The sequence below is a fragment of the Lepisma saccharinum genome, chromosome 16 (genome assembly GCF_977018435.1).
Source record: "Lepisma saccharinum chromosome 16, izLepSacc3.1, whole genome shotgun sequence".
NCBI lineage: Eukaryota > Metazoa > Arthropoda > Insecta > Zygentoma > Lepismatidae > Lepisma > Lepisma saccharinum.
In genome coordinates this window covers 47,083,393-47,104,410 of record NC_139244.1, presented here as the reverse complement: position 1 = coordinate 47,104,410, position 21,018 = coordinate 47,083,393, and the positions used below count along the sequence as shown (strand labels likewise).

General features: G+C 37.9%; 1 protein-coding gene across 1 annotated transcript in view; it reads right to left on the bottom strand.

Annotated features, from left to right (window-relative positions):
* Positions 1-619: 619 nt before the first annotated feature.
* Positions 620-21,018, bottom strand: part of LOC146000460 (brachyurin-like) — a 54,270-nt gene continuing 33,871 nt past the window's right edge. Inside the window, exons 4-7 of the mRNA XM_083138118.1 lie at positions 13,904-14,079; positions 11,928-12,017; positions 4,765-4,898; positions 620-932 (exon numbers count right to left, since the gene is read on the bottom strand). Of these exons, the coding sequence (XP_082994244.1) occupies positions 783-932; positions 4,765-4,898; positions 11,928-12,017; positions 13,904-14,079 (550 nt within the window). The 3' untranslated portion in view covers positions 620-782. The remainder of the gene's footprint in view (positions 933-4,764; positions 4,899-11,927; positions 12,018-13,903; positions 14,080-21,018) is intronic.

Below are 21,018 nucleotides of genomic sequence, written 5' to 3'. Positions count from 1 at the left end.
GATCTGAAATTAAACGAAATTCATTCTAGTGAAAAGCCTTTGTTTTGTCAACAATGGAATTGTCTAGCATTCCAGGGCATTTGCACCAGAAGCTGAATCTACTCCTGGTTTCCAGGGAGAAATATCCTGAATATAGCAAGAAGACAAATCTATTGTTTGGACAGAATCCAAGCGCAACAGGTGCTGATTATCCAGAATAAGACGGAATGATATCTGGCCAAGGCGGAAGATTAATTGAATTGATTGATTGAATTAGGTTATTTGACGTCACTTTTCTGCTACTATCGACTAATTGCGACGATGAGGATGAAATTAATATTTTTTTTGTCCACAGACCAGAACACTGTACAAGCCTGCTTTTGACTTAGTCCGTAGCGTACTAAAAATATAGTACTTTGTCAGACTGAAAGGTGAAGGTCATATACCCTTCCCTTTGACCTAGTACGAGTATACCTAAAAAAAGAACGCTAAAAGCAGGGAAAGATAGTAAAATGAATGTTGACTACAAAAAATGTATGCCTAACCCTTCCTCCCTTTCGAAAATCCTGGGCACGCCACTGGGTGGGCGAACAATACTTTCCCAGGGAGGGCAAGGAAGATATACTTCGAAATTGCGGCAATGCTTTATTTCGAATCATTTTGAAAGGAATAACATTTATCTACCTTCCAACGTAAAAGGCACAATGAAAAAATGAAAATGTTAACCACTCGTTTTCTCCTTGCATCCCGCTTCCTTCGACCATGGTTCCGCCTCTAGTGCTGCTTGGAGGAAAGTCTACTTATTAGACTCCAGTGACCTGGTATATCCAGCTTCTGAATGAGGTCACCCTTGAATATCTTCCTGGGGATTCACGGGCGCATTCTAATACAGATACGAAGGAAACAACGCCCACTTGAACATTATCTACGACCAACGGGCCGCCACTGTCTCCCTGTAAGAATAAAAATACATTCCAAATCATCATGGGTGCTCGATAGAATATTGAAATTATTTCATTATGACTGTTAACATTTCTTTCTGTAATTCAAAATGAATGGTACAAAAAGAAACCATACATGTGACTGCTGTAATGAATGTAATTCATAATTATGGATGTAACATGAACGGTCAACTCGTCAAGTTACTTGGCGCACAAACTACACGTTGTAGTAAGTTCTCTTCTCCCACAGTACGTTGACTTGGTGTGGCTTTGTGGGTAAGTCACACGAATGTTTTCATCTACTTCGTTCTTGACAGATGGCAGTCTTTCCCTTTCTCCTTCCATAAACATCCCGTTTCCTCAAACTGGTGAAGCTGTTACACCCACCTTGCGATGTTGTTATGATGAGGTGTTTCTTTAGCAAATTTCATCCGGAAATGTCTCTGAACAATGGTTACCGATGAAGTTTTTGCGTATTCTAGCACACACTAAGTCTTCTTCTTCTTCTCGCATATGTCCCTATCACCCTATGACAAGGGTACTGAAGGAATGTATCAGACAAAATCCGATAGCATCCCGCGTTAAAATAAACTCTTCCTCCTATTTATAATTATAAATAGGTCCTTCGGAAATATTAACACAAAATACAGCACAAAACTCTTCCTCCTATTCACGGGAGTAAATAGGTCGTTCGCAATATGATTGGGACAAATACAACACAAACGTCTGCCTCACAAGAAGGCACAAGGCGAACCCCCGTCCCCCAACTTCCAACGCAGCACACACTAAGGCTTTTCTTTAGCTGATGCCGCCATTTTGGATGAGGAGCTTGTTTTGTTTCAGTGTTGCCATGAATCCTGGAAAGCTAAACGATCACGTTATGTCTATAATTGAAATAAATTCATTACAGCAGTCACAGGTAAGGTTTCTTTTTGTACTATTTTGAATTACCCTGTATTTTCAGCTTCCTCCCTATCTTTCTCTACTTTCGTTTACTTCTCTCTGTGAAGATTCTTTTATTACTCTCCCATTCTCTTCTCTCTCTCTCTCTCTCTCTCTCTCTCTCTCTCTCTCTCTCTCTCCATTCGTCTATTTTCTAGCCGATATCGTCACCGAAGTTTCCGGGTTCGGGTCCTGGCCTGGACACATGGGTGTGTGCTACTGTTCCTTCATCAATTTAATTTAATTATCACTCATCCTCATCGTCGCGATTAGCCACTGGTTAAGGCGAGGAGGGACAATTTCCCCTAGGTCTTTCTCGCTGGGGCAGCTGCCGATCACTGTTGCCAACTTCGCTCTTTTGGAGCCAGATCTGGCTCTTTCGTGCACTCGTTTGACTGTGAACTGTGACACCCACCCTCTGCCCCACCATGATGCCACCACTGGCTCCGGCCCATAAAGACAAACCTTTGCCATGAGTGTACATTTTGCACGTGACGTGATATTCATATATAGGCTGCGTCACCCACCCCCTCTTTCCTCACCAGGTATTTTTATATATAGCGCTGTGGCTAAGGTGAAGATGACAATATTATTATCCGGGAATCCTTTATTTTCGATTTCATATGAACATCATTGAATTATTGAGATGGGTTATGCCGCCAAATCTAGGTGAAAACTAAGAATAAATTGCCACTTTAAAGCTAACGGTAATAGAAACGCCCCCACCCCTCTGACACCTAAAATTACCCTAGGAGGCACTTTGTGCAGCCTTCGTTAATCTAACTCCTTGAAAGTAATCTTTAGCTCTATTAATGGTGAATTGTAGCTCTTTTATGCACATCAGGTTTGGCAACACTGCCAGGATGGCCGTATGAGGCAAGGAGAAATGCATTAGGTTTATGGGACCATTATTTTATTCGTTCTCTCGGGAATATCAAACATCCAATGACGTAGAAAAGTACATGGACGGAAAAAGGACACGTTGAACTATATCATAGTAGGAAAAATCGAAACTCCCATTTGATTAGCCGTAACTTGACGTTGAAGTTGATTTCCCATAAGGAATACATGGGATTCTGTAAATACTTATTAATCATATTTTTTTCAAACATCGTGTCTAGCTTACTGATCAACTTGAAAAACAGTTTCCACTTGCAACATGGAGAGAAATTCATACTCTCTTGCATACTAAACCCTTTTTTAAATTGCAGTGCCCAATCCGACGATATTGAAATAAATGCACACAACTAGTGCGTAATTGTCCCTCCTTAACGCAGAATTTTTCTTCTGAATGGGCTGGAATTGTAAAGGTGTTTTCCCGGGGGGGAGGGGGGCATATACAATAATATATTTCGTAATTTTAGAACTTTCCACTCTCAAGAATGGCAATCGGGACTCATTTTAAGGCGAGTTTGCATATACAACTCTGGTTTTTCCGGAATTCTTCACTGCTTTAATTTGAAAATGTTGACTTTCACAAAACTTCGTAGGGAGTTAAAAGTGACGATAAATAACAATGCAAATACTGTAAAGTTTTTGCACATGTAATCATGTAATTTTTATTTGTTCACTTTTATTTGTATTCTTTATTATCTTTCATTTGTTACTCTCCCCATGTTACTCTCTGCGTGATTCCCTGTAAACACTTATATTTTACAATAACTCGAAAGCATGACGTCACACTATTTTAGAGCACCCAGAAGAGAGAGACCGAGGTCCACTTGGGAACTAAAGTTGGTAGAATTATGAACGATTAGGGTCGTTCCTAAACAAACTTAGAGTGTGGTGATCTATTGTATTTCACGGGATATTTGATCGCTGATAATTTTATGTTTCCTATGGAACGTTTTGTTTTCATTCAAATCATTTTGAAAGACCCTCTCTTAGTTTGTTGTCAAACTATTGCCATTGTTACTTCTGTCAGAGAGTTGCAGTAACTATTTTGCAGTGGGAAAATTACCTTGATATATTTTGCAAAACGAAAATATGGATAATCAGAAGTGCAATATCGATTTTCTATTAATGGACACAAGAAAGAATTGAAAAAAAATATATTATTTAAGTAAAAGTAAACAAAAAAAAGTAAGTGCTCCCCTGTGCTTTGCACCACGCCATGAAGGCATACAGCGGGTGTGGAGTTAGGACTCCACACTTTCTTGATCACGGCCGAAGGTGGGAGTGATGTGATCAGCACCACGCCCTTGGCGGCCTTTACCACCAGAGTTTTCTCCAGATAACTACTTTACACGACGCTGGGTGGGCGCCGAAGCCGCCTGAACAGGTGGAAAAAATCCCGGATCGAACCCGGGTCTCTCGTATGGTAGTCCATAATTTCTAAATGAAATCGTACTGGTAAAAAATATTTCACATGAGCATATATACTGTAATTACTCTAGTACCATGAGATCTTGCGTGGTTAATGCCAGGGTTATTAAAGATCCAGGAATTTTAAATGAAGCCAATTCCGGTCCAGGAATTCAGCAGGTGTAAATGGGTTCTGGGCAGTATAGGACTTTTTTTATGTTTAAAGTACTTAAATTCGGTCCAGGAACATTTTTTCTGGATGAATTTAAATACAGTTCAGGAACCTTTTCTCCGGCTGAATTTAAATACGGTACGGGAACTTTATTTCAATGAAACAATACGCAACTTACACCGAATTTAAATTGTGTGAGAATAAAGTTTCCGGTCCTGCAGCAGAACCCAATAGAACTCATTAGAATTTATGGGTACCTGGACATTTAACAATCCTGGTTCATGCTACTGATTAAAATTGACAGTTTTCAAGTTCGATTACCAGTACAACGTACATTTCTGAAGTTCGAATACCACATAAATCTATACGCTAAGTCCCCTTCAAACTCTAGTTTCTTTGTGACATAAAAAAATAATTCCTACGTACATTGCATGGATTCGTGTATGTTGATGGAGCTGTACAGATATGCGATATGGTAATATTTGGGAAGTATTGACTACACTCGCTGTTCGCTATGATGGGCAGCTCAGTATACATCAAGTCGGGACTGACTGAAGAACCTAAAAGAAATGAGCCATATTAGACAATGAATTACTCATTGGTACATGATTCAGGCAGAGAAATCACATAATGAGAATAGTTTGTCGGCAGTGACGACAAATTTCAGTTTAAAAACGTATGTATTTAGCTGAATTAGAGTAAAGAGGTAGGCCATATATACAATGCAGTAAAGTCCAATGATACGTGTAGTCAAATTGTCCATTAACAGATTAATTCATATGTTTTTGCAAATTGCAAGAAATGTTTCTAATAGTTTCACCCCAGAAAATGAATTGTCAACTCCCATTCTTTCATTTATTGATCATTGGTAATACACGTATTGAAACACTGCTTCTACGTCACAAAAAAATGCTAATGCTGTCGCTTTGTAAGCAATGCTTCGATATCCAGTGGAGGTATATTGCACCGTGGATTGTTTAAAATGTAGAAACCATTCCGATTAGGTTATTTGATCACAAAGTCGATTTGAAACTGTCAAACATTTTTCATTGAAAAATCTCGCAATTCGTAAGAATTCATGTCTACATTTAATATGTATAAAATCTGTACTATATGTCCAGAAAATAAATACTCCGTTGATGGTGGCGTTGCAAGCAAAACTTCAAAGATGAAAAATATTTGAGGTCAAATGTGTGACTGAATACATCATTCCCACCTCAAGTTTTTTTTAAACCAAGATATTATCTTTTCTGTGTGTTGCATCCCAATAATGTATTCCATAAGGATCTCCATTGGTGGCAGAAGGTAAAAAAAATGTATCGGTCGGGAAAAACAACTACATCTGAAAGAAAATAAGCGAAAAGAAATTCGCAGCGCCAGTAGTGAAACAATTCGAAAACTCACATGATAAGTAAATAAATACCTACCAATAGGAGGTGTGGGTGTCGGCCCCCGTGGCGGAGTGGCGCATTTTTATATGGGCGGCCCCTGTGGCGGAGTGGTTAGCACATCGCGCTACGACGCCAGGGGTCCCGGGTTCGATTCCCGGCTCGGCCATGGATGTTTGTGATTGTCTGTCCTGAATAGTCTTGAAATTGAAATATGAATGAAATGATATGAGTGAATGAAGTGTGATGGGAAAAGCTTCCGCATAGGGGCTTTCCTTTAAAAAAAAAAAAAAAAAAAAAAAAGAGTGGTTAGCAGAGCGCGCTACAACGCCAGGGGTTCTGGGTTCGAGTCCCGGGTAAGGCATGGGTATTTGTGTTCGTCCAGTTGATAAGAAACAAAGAAAAATGTAAGAATTGAAAAGTGTAAAAGTGAGAAAAAGAGTGAATGGTGGGGATACCTCCGTGTAGGGGGTATTTCCTTTAAAAAAAAAAAAAAGAGTGGTTAGCACATCGCGCTACAACGCTAGGGGTTCAGGGTTCGAATCCCGGATTGGATATGGATGTTTGTGATTGTCTGTCCTGAAAAGTCCTAAAATTGAATGAAATGATATGAGTGAATGAAGTGTGATGGGGTTAGCTTCCTTTTAGGGTTAGGGGCTTTCCTTTAAATGAAGAAAAATAGTTGTTAGTGTTACGGCTTCACGCTCTGAAGGATGCGTGTTCGAGCGCGGTTACAGATCATTTTTTTTGTTGCCAATGAGGCACCAACACGTGTGTGCTCGAATCCGCATTTAGACAGTGATTTTTTTAAAATCTGCAACCCACAGCGCATGCATTTTTAATACATGATTTCACCTGCTAATTTCGAAAAGCACCTTAGATTTTTCCTTCTTAAATAAAAATAATAATAAATAACCAATGACTCGACAGCCCTCGAAGGGCCTTGGCCTATTTCCCGACTGCCAGCCTCCCTCCCACAATCCTACATAGAGGTGTGGAGAACTTCAACCGGTAATGGGGTGACATGGTGTCAGCTCGTCGAACCCTCAGCCGTTACAGGAGATTTCCGAAACTGGTTTCCGCTACTCACTCGTAGCTCCCCAATTTCCTCACGATGGTGGAAGCACAATTTCCTCCCCATCACACTTCATTCTCTCACATAATTTCACTCAAATTTCTATCTCAGGACCTTTCAGGACAGACAATCACAAATATCCATGTCCGAGCCAGGATTCGAACACGGGACCCTTGGCGTTGTAGCGCGATGTGCTCCACTCCGCCACGGGGGCGGACTTGACCACAACGTCACGTTCACAAAGCATTTCATTTGTCCACTTAGCTTCTGTAAAAAAAAAAAATATATATATATACGACTTTATATGTTATTCGACAATAAATGCAAGTTTAGGCATTTAAGGGAAGTGTAGGGCAGTAGGGATCATGCACAGGAAAACCTGTTTTGCCCGGGATACAATTCACACACAGGAAGTTAGTTCCTTGATTGCTCTGTAATAGGACGTTACCCAAAGGGTCGTGGAAGAGTGGCCTCTGCCTCAACGTGTAACATCCACAATACGATATATGACTATATGACGTCACACATTGGTTCAATCACGTGGATCCACAATCGAAACCTCCGTGCAGTGGAGAGACGAGTAATTTTGTAAGAAAGGGATGTGGTTTTCGGCCGGGAGGGGATGGGGGACGGAATGATCTTCTTTCAATTTTTAGAAACGTTTGTATGTGGATAGGGAATGATTAGCGCAGTGATACAAAGTCGATATCTTCTTCGCCCACTGCATGTATACAACGCCTAAAACTACACTACTGGACAAAATATACCGGACACTTGCATTTTTTGTGATAACGCATAAATTCTGATTCGAAGGCTAACTAAATGTTGCAGAAATTATTTGAAATAAGAAAACTTGAATATATTCAACAGAAAACAAAAACTGAAAAAGTATGAAAAATGTTAAATTGTTCAATACTTAACTGAGAGCGTAATTCATAAGTACTAATTGCAATTCAGATGTCAAATATTAAGGTGTTCGTTTTTTTTTTTGGCCCAGCAGTATACATAATTTTTCAAGGTATGGAACCACATAAATAATTTATTAATTTCATAGAAACTGAAGAAATATAAATGGAAAATTGCAAAAGGCATCACTTTATAAAATGACAGCTTCCCACGAGACTAATAACAATTACAACATTAACGTTTGCGTCTGTTTATGGATTTAGAGGCAAGATTTAATAGCATAGCTTCATCAGTAAACCCATGATGCACAAGAAAATAATATAGTTAATTCAATTCTATGCAAACACTAGATTTAAATAATACACTATTTACAATTTTTTATTATTACATTTACTTTATACATGTTTCATTTCATGGTTTCAACTTTATTATAGCAGTTTTGTATTGAGCAGTTTCAAAACTATTTGCAATTTCTATTAAAAATAAATACATTTGTCATCAAATACGCAATAAAAAATTTTACAGGCTTGCATTAGTTGGCATTCTATCCTTACAAAGAAAACAGTGCTATGGGGAGAATCGAACCGGGGACCCTTCGTGTGGTGAGCAGGTATCATAGTGACCGGACCACACCGTCCTTCTTGATTTATCGCTTATATGCTCCTACGCATGTGTTGTAACCATATTGCACTATTCTATCTTCTATTCATAAGAAGTATATTACAATTAGTGTTCCTCGAAACATAATGTTTTCTTGTTAACTCTACATATTGTAAACGAGGACATTTAGAATTCGGTCACGTATAGGATGATGGCCCATGTCGTGTATGATTCAACAGTCTACCTAAGAAGACTGCGAGCTGAGCATGCGCAGTTCTACGATTAGCAAGCTTCGTGATCCCTGTTCGAGCCCACAATTCACACAGTGAACGCGAAGGTTCTCTAAGCAGTATAACGTCATCCTTGGTTGTCTTTCAGCGGGGTGCCCAATAATTTGTAAAGGAGGTATATGCAGTGGCGTATCAAAGGGTGGGTGAAGTGGGCGACTGCCCGGGGCAAGATATGTATTAAATATAAATAGAAGTGAGGGGGGAAAAAGATGGAACAGGCTAATTTTTGTAGGCAATAAAATTAAAACATTCTGTTTTTAATCTGGCTTTAAATTCTAGTTAAATGTTATAATACGTCAAATCAGGGGCGTAACATACAGGCTCTAAGCCTACGGGGGCCCGGAAAAATTAAACATTATTGTCATATTTCTCTTGTGTAACATTTTCGCAAAAATTCACTATATCTTGCGTTCACATTTTTACCCATTTATTCAGTTCTCGAATAAAAAGCAATTTGTCTTGTCTTTTTTTCACTCGACATTGCACCCCCGATTTGAATGTGTTAACAATAAAGCACCTCCAACTGCCACGAAGCGAGTGCGAGGCATTTAAATGCTTGGGTCGTTTACAACTCAAGAAGGCAATGGATAATATAAACAGTTCTTACTTCCTTCCTATAGCTTCATATTTCAGCTCCCGGAAAACAAAGAAAGACATTATTAGAGTGAGTGAAATTATTAAATATAATTTTCTCCAATAATTTATTATATAAATATGATAATTTGCTGACGTATCACTGAAGATTTTGTATCGAGTCACATTGAGATTACAAATTTAAAAACAGGTTGGGGACTCGTATTCTGATCTCGCCCAGGACCTCGCGATATATTTCTACGCCACTGGGTATATGGGTTTTCATTTCTACTTCATTTAAAAACAATCAACTCATATTTTACCTTGCAGGGTGGGCCTCAAAGGGTTAAGATTTTCGGCAATATCTCTCTGTCCACCCTATTGCCTCCTGCAAGAAGTAATTTAATATTGGAGAAACTACACGAAAAACACATCGTAACTGGCATCGACGAGGAATTAGATTTAATGTATTTTGCTTCTTATAAATATCGATAATACACTAATTCTACTTAATAAAAATAATCGGCTCTAAAAAGGATTCGAACCTGCGGTTTTCAGACAACTGGGCCAGGCCTTTACCACATTCCCCCTCTACCACTCCAACAAACTAACTTGAAATTTTGTCTTAAGGATCAGCAATCTTGGAAACGTTGTTAACATACACTAGTTTATTTTTACAAGCTGGAATAGACTTCAAGTCTGCAACTCAGAACTAGACTTCTGTGGCAACTTATTCTCTCCCGTCTACATTGCTGTGACAAAACTCACGTATTGTAAATGTGAAGCGGCATTGTTACATGTTGCAAATAATTTCTCATACAGACGTTAGTTCCATATGCACAACTAGACCTCGGATTTTAGGTTTTTAACCTATTTTTTCCTTTGCAGGTAAATAAGAAATAACAAGATATATCGGCGAAACAACTGACAAAGTCTTATAGTGCCTAAAATAACCTATTTTGCTTGTTAGAACCTATTTTAGGTTTATGCGCCTAAATTAAACCTTTTTTTAGGTTTTTATATTTTCTCTTAGGTTTTACAGGATTTTTATATCTCACATAGGTATCTACTAGGTTTGGTGGCGAAATAATTCAATGACTGGCGTGTTTGAAACATGTTTACTGTCGATTTCCTTCCCTCCAAGTATATGATGTTTATCAAAGCTTTAAACAAGACAAAAATGTCTGACGTCACTGTTACCTGCACACAGTGGCGGCGAAAGGGGACAGTTCCACCCTACTTTTTACCCCTGCACTATAGACTCTTAATGCTAAGCCTTGCATACTAAGATAAAGTAAACTGTCCTTGCCACCCCCCTCCTCCCCATTCTCAGTTTTGGCACCCAATCGTCTCTACTCCTTGCACAGTCCCAAGTGCAAACTTCTGATCTGTGTGGCCCTGCTCACTTTCGCGTCAGTTTGGTCCTCTTTGGCATTGACGGCTTGCGATGTAATATTTCAGCATTCAAATTAGCACTACTGACTATGTTTCTGTTGAAAGATAATTTCCAGCATATGAAATGATCCTCACAGACAAAAGGTGGAGTTCGAGCGTGGATAACGCAAAAAGATTCATCCATAATAAAATTCAAGTATAATTCCTGGTTTTCAAGGTGAACTTTCCAAAAATTCAAGGATACAAGCAGATGTTTTCTCTATTCCAACCTTACTTATTACCGACTCTCACCCTCCCTTCCATACAAAAATATTGACAATATAAAGGGTTTGTATGATTCCAATGTAACAAAAAATTTACCTAATCAACTTCAAGATATATTATTTTGTAATAATAATCCGTTTGTCTGATAGATTGAGAAATTTTTTTTTTATTTTTTTTGTGTAGTTTTCTTTTTCTTTTCCTTCCTCAAAAAAATGAATGAAGTAAAAGCTAAACTGAGAGAAACTTGCCTCAGGGCATTTATAAACATGTATAAATTTAATGGGATATGGATTAATAAAAGTTGCAATTTTTCACGTCTACGGAGAAAAAATGTAATAGAGAAAACATCCGCTTACATTATTTCATGTCTTGCCAAAAATTCATGAATAATTTCCAGAGCCAATAATTCACGTGTAATTCAAGGAATTCCAAGTGAGTAGCCACCCTGATATTGTGCAGCAAATTATACATACGTATTTCATTTTTCATATCAACAAGTAACTTTTTCTAACAGCACAAGTGCAGTATTATAATAATTTGTAGATAATTTTGAAAATGACATAAAGAAATGAAAATTTGTTTAGAAAATTAATATTTTGTTATTAAGGTTCTTGTGACATTTTGTACCAAACCTATTTCAGGATTTTTCGAGCCTAATTTAAGGTTTTTAGAACCTAATTTAAGGTTTTTAGAACCATTTTAGAATTTTTAGAACCTATTTTAGAATTTTTAGAGCGTATTGTAGGAACCTAAAACCACATTTTTTAGATCCTAAAAATCCGAGGTCTACTTAAGTATATAAGTACTCAACATTAAGAATGTTTCAAGAACGCATTTTACGATCAGATCGATCACAAATATTTAATAAATATTTCAAGTAAACTCCATCCAAAAATATTCTACCTCTTAAAAATATGGTGTAGGTGCCGCTATATGTCGCACCGAGATTCCCATCCCTGGAATTCAAACTGAATTTTTCGCGAGGCTGTCAAGCACCCTACCGGCCAAACCACAGTGGCTCACTAAGGAACGCAAAATGAATTATAATTGCATTGTACCAGAGAAATTTCTAGTGGTGGATTGTAACGTGATACTCACCGTCAGAAGTTCTTCCCCAGCCTGAAACCAGTCCTGTTTCGCCAGCATAGTCACTCGTTCCATTGGCAAGTTCAATGGGCTGAATGTAGCCTGGAAGTGAACAATTATTATTCGTATGAAATAGATTCTTTAAACAAAACGTAACAAACAGTGTTGCGTAAAAAAATAGAGAAGATCTGAAATATTGACTAAATACATTCGCTTGCCCTTCTTTTGGTCCACCCATTACAATTATGTCTCATGAAAAATTTTCCTAACTTAACTTACTTTTATTTTCTACGTTTCACCTGTTGTGGACAGATAGAATCCGCTAAATGCAAAATATACCATGCAGAGTATAGCTAGTAATCTATGGCGTTACTGTGTAGCAACAGCTTTGAAACTGGGCCAAATGAATAACTAAGGACACCGCTAGGAACCACCACTGTCGGTTCTCTTCAACAAATTTACATACAAATTTTACAAAAGGAGTCCGGTTTCTGGGCAGTATAATGAAAGTAATTAATAAACATACTAGAATACTGCATGAGACCACTTTCGCTCGCTCGAACTCGTTCGAGTCTCCCACGCTCGAGCGTTTACAATGGAATATCATTTTAATGTGACAATAATGTAAAATATCCATATTGGCAGTTTCAGCCCACAATCATCTATTTCATTTTCATGCATCACTTCGTATTGGTAGGATAGACTGAACTACATTTTAACATGGAGATAATGACTATGTTCACTTAATTCAATTTTACTTCACGATCCATACTTGAGGGCCCACTACAATAGGCAAAATATGGTTATACGTGTACTACTGGACTTATAAAAACCTTTTTGGAGTAGACCTCACCTACAGGAAGGTATCAACTCGGGGCAAGCCCGATCTGTTGGGTGAGATGAGTCAAGGCAATGGACTCTGCTCCCCCGCGTTTGTTACAACCTGTCAGCTTTCCCGCGCTAGCGATCGCTTGACAGTTTCTGTACCAATGAGAAACGAGGAAAAAGTCGTCTGCTTAGCAGCGAGGAGCGAATGGAAGGCCGAAGAGAGGCGGTTACGCAGTCGCTGTTGCCACGTTGTGGTCTAACTCCCATGCGTTTTGTTTGTGTCTGCAATGAGCTTGTTATGTAAGCGTGGTGCTGATTAGTGTGATGTTTAAATTGTGCATTCCGCGTATCTTATGCGCAGCCTTGCTTCGGCTTTACCCAACGCGGGGTTCACTCGGTCTACAGCGACAACGCCGCGTGGTGTCTGCTAGAAATATTGAGCGGAAAGCGCGGGAAACGGGACAGGATCTACCAAAAGCGGTATAAAATAGGCAATGGTTAGGCTGGAGAGTCCGATAAACTAACCGATATCTAACTACGCACTGGTTACGTGTATTATTGGGCTTGGAACGTATACCGCTCGTTTTGCTGTTCGAGCGTTATTCGCTCGAGCGAAGAAGCTGCAAATTCTGCACGCTATCTAGCGTCGTCTGTGCGAACTATTTGGCCCTCGAGCGAAATGCTCTCCCTGCAGCACTCTTAAGCAAACATAACATTACACATAAAAAAGGATCAAGTATTGATCTTATAGCATTACAAGACAGAAGGTATTTCTATTAGTATTACGGGCGTGTAAGGGATGACCTTGTGGTAGGAACCCCAAATGTCAACCTCGCTTCCATGTACTATACCCCGGTAACTGCTTTTTGCAGGGCAACGAAGCTCTGGCGTCTGGACATACGGCCTTTATAATCCTGTCTAGGGCTGTGTGTGTGTGGGGGGGGGGGGTGTTGACTTGTGTTTTGTCCTTGTATATACTAAGTGTCCCATTACAGCCTCAGCTTTTAACTCAGGTAAGAATATTTTAGTCCTCAGAAACGTGTTTATTTTAGTTATGGTAAGCGGCTGGACCCCGTATAATGTGACGGGTGCAAAATAGCCTAAGTGCTGATGCACCCACAATTTTCAATTCGGTCAATCAATCAATCAGTATTACTTACTGCTGGTAGGCACCTCTTGCGATAGTTTAATCACAGCTGTGTCATTTAGATTAGTCGCGTTGTTGTAGCCAGGACAGATGGTATAGTTGCTAGCCGAGACAATCACCCTTCCGTACTCGGAAGGGGAATAGATGTTTTGTGCTCCCAAATAGACTATTATGTCTTCCACATTGACGCTGAAATGCAAATAAAATTACTTAATTTCCACTTAGAAAAAGTTTAGCAGCAAATCAATAACTTTTGGCAAAACAATAAAAAAAAAGCACATTTAAAATAAAAACTTCTTCCTCTTACGTGATGATTTAATAAAAATAAAAGTTTTGGAAAATAGAGGAAGAAACTTAAAATTTTAATTAAGCATGAAAAAAATTATTCTGATGTTTTTGAAACTGCACTCTTTACATTTACTCAAAGTCAATTATCTTTAAAATTTACCAAAAACTGTATCTCTGTATTTACAAGTTCATGTAGCTTGTTTTTTTAAAAAAGATTCATTTCATATTTTATCTCGACAATATGTCAAAAGCATGTTGAGTTGAGAGTCAACGATACGTTCTTTCTAATTTTTAGCATAAAATTTAAATTATAATTTTTACAATTTGGTAATTTTTATGGCATAAATGCATGCTCATTTCTAAAGTTTTAGATCATAAAATATATAGTAGCTCTTTCACTACACACATAAGTAAGTCTTAAGATTGCAGTCTTTTTTTAATATGATATATGGTAATAAGATAAAAATTTTAAAAACGACTAGACTATGGAAGAAGAAACTACAATCTGTGACAAAAATATTGAGCCCTCGGTTTACGCGCTTGTAAAATTGTACTCCGTGGGAGGAGAAAAGTCAAATATACCTCATTTGAAAGCTTCAAGTATCTACTTTCTAATAAGCGTTATCTGAAAATTAATGTTAACTTTGTTTTCTTACTATAATAAAAAAAATCACTGAAAAGTGTAGTTCTTTCTTCCAATTTTCACGAATGGGGAACTTAACACAATACAGTTCATAATTGACTATACATATAATTTTGAGATTTTGTGTACTTGAAGTTTGATTATCTTTGCACCACCTCTCTAGAGAAAATCAAATGCATGTTTTTACTAGTCTACTTCAAAAATTGGCATTTTAGGGAAACGTGCAAACTTGAAATGCATAATTACAAATTCAATGAAATTCCAAAAAACTGTTGATATAACGCATTTGATCAAATTCCAGAAGTTTGGCGTGTGTACCTCAAATATGGTTCCAGATATTAATTATTCTTTCGCACTCCTAATATGGTAAACGGGTGCATGACGTATGGCCGGGTGCGGCCAATTTCAGTCAACGCGGGCTGCAAGCGACTTCTACAGCGTTGTCGTTTCGCTGCAATTCGCAGCGAGAATCGCGCAAGTTTGTTCCGTCGAGTCGATCAAAAATATTGTCAGAGCATAAAATAGTAGTAGTATTGACTGTATTATAAGGACCGGAAAGGAAGAGCTCCCCCCAAGCAGAATTGTCTACACTTAAAACTAGCTCAACATGCCCATATGAGCTTTTTGCTCTAGTGTGGAACCCCCTCTAATCCAAGATTTTTGTAAAAATGCCCTCAGGAATTTTTCAGAAAGGAAGAGCTCTCCCCAAGCAGATTTGTTTACACTTAAACCTAGCTCAACATGCCCATATGAGCTTTTTGCTCTAGTGTGGAACCCCCTCTAATCCAAGATTTTTGCTCAGAAAGAAAGAGCCTCTTGCCCATACTTACAAAAGTTGCATCAGCCAGATTTTTGTCCATAAACTTGTCAAAATTGGCCACACCAGAAATTAAGCCAAGACACACACACACATACACATCCATATACACACGTATTTACTTCCAATTTAAGTTTAATTGGACCCCAGCTTCAATCCAATATTAAAACAATGTAATAAGCAGAGACCCTCTAGAATTGCTCCGTGACTCTCTCATTTCTTACATCATAAACATATGATTTTTCCCCTATGAGAATAACACTACATATAGTGTCATCAGGTAATGCCTCATGAAATTCACAGACAATTTTAATGTTTGTTCTGTCATTCACCACAACTTGTTTTCTTTTTGAAGTGTTGATTACAAACATGGGTCTCTGTGCTTTGAATTCATCAGGTGTGTAATACATGTCAGTGTTGCCAGTAGTGACCCTCTTGAAAGCCGAAAAGGCCTCATATAATTTGAGGAAATCATCCTTGGACATGTCTAAATTATAATTTTCTCTAGGAAAGACCTCATTTCTGCCATTTTTAAGATATATGTTCTTGATGTTGCAGTTATCAAATTTGCTTGAATTTTTTTCCTGATTGTTGTGTCTTCCAGTCTGAAACAGTACCACTACAAAATCAGGCATGTCATATTGAATACTGGAGAATGAATTTGTAGCATCAAACTCATAATATGTACCAGTTGCGGGCTTCTGTACACATTGATATGTATAAAATTGCAGAGGAATTTGTGGATTTTTTAGAATATCTGCTTTGTATTTAAGAGCATAACTGGCCTCATACTCAACAACAGGGATTCTTAACTCCATAGTCTGAATAATGCACTTGCCCTCATCTGGTAGGGTATCAGGCAGAGCTTCTCCTGTGGGGTTTATTGCACTGTACCTCATCAAAGCATTGTTATCATTTGCAGCTCTTCTAAATGTAATTCTTAACCCACCCTTCCACATAATTTCTTTGTAATCTGAGAAGAATCCTGGCAACAGGCGCATGGGGAACAGCACAGTGTGGTTCTTAGATAATATCTTATCACCAGCCTCGAATCCTCCTATTTTGTAGTATGAAGCCTCGGTTTTGGATAATTTTAGTGTGGCCAAAGCTGTGGAGGTAATGCCGGGATAATCCACTCTGTTTATAACAACGCCATGCTTTCTGATCTCAATTTCAGAGAATAGATGGGGCACAAAATTATCTACAAGTCTTATATTTGAATTTGCCGGATAATCTGTACCATCGAGCTTTACAACATCAAATTTGATGTACAGATCTGCTCTGTGGGGGTGTATAAATCCATCCCCTACATCAAGATCAACCTCAATTTCTGTGTTGGGTTGATTTAAATTTGCAAATGTCCTCCTGTTTGGAGGGAATGATTGTAGCTCATAACTCTCAATATTTTCCATTGTATGTATTTTTATTTAAATATTAATCTCTATGATTGCAGTTGTTGTGGCTCCAGCAAAATCAACTAATTCTTCTTTTTCATTAGTGACCATCAATTCAATATTATCTATTCTATTATGACACACAGGAAAATATAATGTTGGGGATGGATTGTAGATGATGGGCTCCATAAATTCAGAATTAGGCTTGAATGTTGCAATAATCCCAGTTTGTTTGTGAGTGCCTATCCCATTTGATTTGGTGATCATACCCTCAGCCACATTACAGTGAATATTCAGAGTCTCTATGGCTAAGAATTTAGGTATATTCATAGCAGTGTGTTTGATGCCTGGTTCAAGTTTTGTGTTGTTCTCAAATCCTAACAGCTCTCCTATGGTACTCAGATCCACTGTTTCTGTAGCAGATACAATCTCCACTCTGTGAGTGACAGAATTTTGAGTTAATACAATACCTCTGGGTAATTGAGCATTTAGAGTGGACAGATTATATTGCCCTGGAGTGATGACAATTTTTTCATCCCCAACTGCAATTTTGTTGTTGTGGTGTGTAATATTAGGGATCAGGTACATGCCATATAATGCCCTGAGAGCTATTGTTTTGGGATATACAATGTCATCATGTAATTTGAGTTTCAATATTGAATTTTGGCTGGTGAGATGAAATACCCCCATGATGTTTCAGATACCACAAGGCCTTTTGAAAATCTTCAATTGATGGTTTATTTATTTGAGACATATATCTAAGAACAGATAAACACAAATGTCCGCAATTAACATCTTTGAAATTTTGAACACGGGCATTATTGTAATAAAGATTAGTTGAATTTAGATATTTTATTAAATTTTCAGGTGGAACACCTCCAAAGAATCAAAAACAAATGCCTCATCTTTTAAATATTTAAGATAACAAATCCAGTGAGTGCCCTGATTTTTGTACTCATCCAAATTAACAATGCCACACTCTTTGTTGAGTGGTTGTTCTGGTAAAGAATCAGACATGTACACACCTCTAAAATGTTTGATGCCCAGTGGCTTGATTAAAGCTTCAATATCTTGGTTTGTAAGCGGCTCTTGTTTTTTTTAAACTTATTCATGGCTCTCTTAACACCTTTGCCTTGTTTCTCCATGGCCAGGTTATGGCGCTTCTGCTCATCTAATTCTGCCCTATTTTTCTTGGCATCTATTACTGTTTTTGCTATGGCAGCTGATCCCCCGGCCAAGCTCCCAACAGCCCCGAGAGCAGCTAAGATGGCAGGGATGGTAAATATAAATCCCCCCACATGTGATTTTTTTCTTGATTGCTGTAATTTTTTTAATTGGGGGGTGCTAAGTAACAATTTCATACCATGACCCTTGGCAATACAAGAATTTTTTTTCTTGCGCTGCTTTTTGGTTAAGAGACTGTCAATAGTTTTAAGAGATTTAAGACCTGCATAAGGTATTTGATACATAACACCCTTGGCCTTCATTGTAGGTTTATTATATACATATTCACAACCCCCACCCCAATTTTTGTTTGGTGCTCATAGCTATGGTGGTTCCCAATGCTGCTATTTTTTCACTCAAAGATGCATCTTTGCTTACAAATCTGCCAAATGCAGCCTCTTCTAATTTCTTGTCTGCAACATGTCTCTTGTCAAGATCAGAATGTGTGTTGTATGCAATATCATGGTCTCTACAAGCAGCATCTAGGGGATTAACACCAGGATCACCTCTGTTTAATCTATGATCCAATTTTGTGCCTGGACCACAATACTGATAGCCTGGAATATGTAGTTCAAATGGCAGCTTGTTTATAATGTCATTAACAAGGCCCCGACCCTCAGAAATATTCCAAAATTTAGGTGGTAGAGTATTAATAATTTTTATAAGATATCCAATCCCCTTAGTGTCATTCACTATAAAATTAGACAATTTGGTGCTTATCATGTCCATAATTCCAACCTTTTCATTGTAAAAATTGTGGTTCCCAGCATTTTCCTCCCCAGCTATCACCAATAACCTATCTACAAGTTTCCTGACATCATCAACCCACACAAATTCTTTGGGCAGGGTGTTGTATTGTTTGATTCCACTGCCAGTCTTGATCTGTGACCATATGGGCTTGATTAAATTATTGTATTTTGCCCCACTGCTAGACTTGACTCTTTTTTGTGTGGGATCATTGTTCTGGTATAGAGCATCTGATTTTATTAATATTTCTTTGTAATCCTCATAATCTTGATCTGTATAGCTGCCAGGTCTCTTCCTAGTCATGAGTTCCCACAATCCAGGTGTTCCGGTGTACTTAACAAAAGCACCTTTTTCTCCAAGTCGAGATTCTGAATATACAATTATATCATCTCCCATAAATGTTACTCTGAAATTGCCAATTCTATGAATGATGCTGCCATCAAGCTCTGTGTCAGCATATAAGCCAAACACCTCATCTTTGTTGTCTTTAGGTGTAGTTAAATATTTTTGAGCAAGAAGACCCAATTCAATAGGATCCTGACTAGCCTCAATTCTTCTAGGAGCAATAGGACTAGGTGTATGAATACTGGAAAGTGGGGTGAATGGATAATCTAATATGTTCCTTGCAGCTACAGGTACAAGCTCTGTGAGCAAATTTTGATTTTGCTCTGTAACAGTTTTGATATTCTTACCTAAATTATTAATAGCATCAATTACAGGCTGTTCTGTTTGTTTGTGTTTTTCATAAATTCCTCGGTTCTCTGATTTCCATCCCTTAAATCTTTTTACAAGATAATCTCTTAATTTAAGATCATCAATGATTGGCCTTTTCATGTTTATTTATATATGTTTCAATGTCTAGAAAATTGTTGATTTTATTTCTGTATTTGCCACTGTTGGGTGTTCTTGTCATATCAATTGTGACAAACCCATAACTGTCCTGGTTCCAGCACTTGCTACAAAATTTGGAAAAATCATTGTAGCTCAAGTCCCCACCTACATATTCGTCATGTATGTGTTTGAGGTTGGTATGGTCTTGATGAAACACACATATAAAATTGCTGTTGTCCCGGATCAGTTGCTTGGGTATTTTTGAAAAAGTCTGTGCCAGGTAGAAGCAATCAATGTTTTTGTGCCGGCCCTGTGTAAAGAAGTTTCTAACCTTGTTTTGATTATCCAATATAATGTCATCAAACACAACAACAGAATTATCGAGACATTCATCAAGTGGCTTAACATCTGGTTCAAAAATGGCTATATCCAATCCATCATATAGCTTCATCAGCTGCTGATATTTTAATTGTTCCAAGCTCTTAGAGAAGACATACAAGTGCCTGTTTTTCCAGTCTAACCAGTTGGGTGCCAATAAAAAATTATCAACCATTAGTGTAGTTTTACCACAAGCAGATGGCCCAACAATAAGACACCTAATATTATCAGGCAGCAATTTGCCATTTCTCTTATTCTGTTGTTCAGGTTCTGGCAGCCTTTTTATAACATCCCAGGTGCTCATATTATTATTTTGTTTGCATCGATCCAGCTGTTTTCCGGATGACCCAGCCATTTGACAAATAACTTGTTGCCTTTTCTGCGGATAATTTTTTCTATGAGATATGTGTCAGGCTGTTTAGTTTTGCTGAGCTCTTGTTCATAGAATCGGCCTTTGAGAATTTCTCCTCGGTGATCCTTTATTATATATGTGTTAAGGGTCCCAGGTTTAACTTGAACCACTGTAAATAATTCTATGCTCCAGTTTCTTGTAAAGCCTCTCTTGAATAAGTGCTTATATTTACTGATTCTTACTTGATCACCTACCCTGTATTTGGGTTTTTTTGTTGTTGGCTGATATTTAGGATAATAAACAGTGCTGATCAATTTTTGCTCATCAGATGAAGTTACTTCAGAGGGTTTCATGTTGATTGTGGAATGGACAGAATTGTTATATTTATGTAGAAGTTCTGGAAGAATATTAATCCATTTATAATTACCCTGCAGTGTAAATTGTTTATACATAA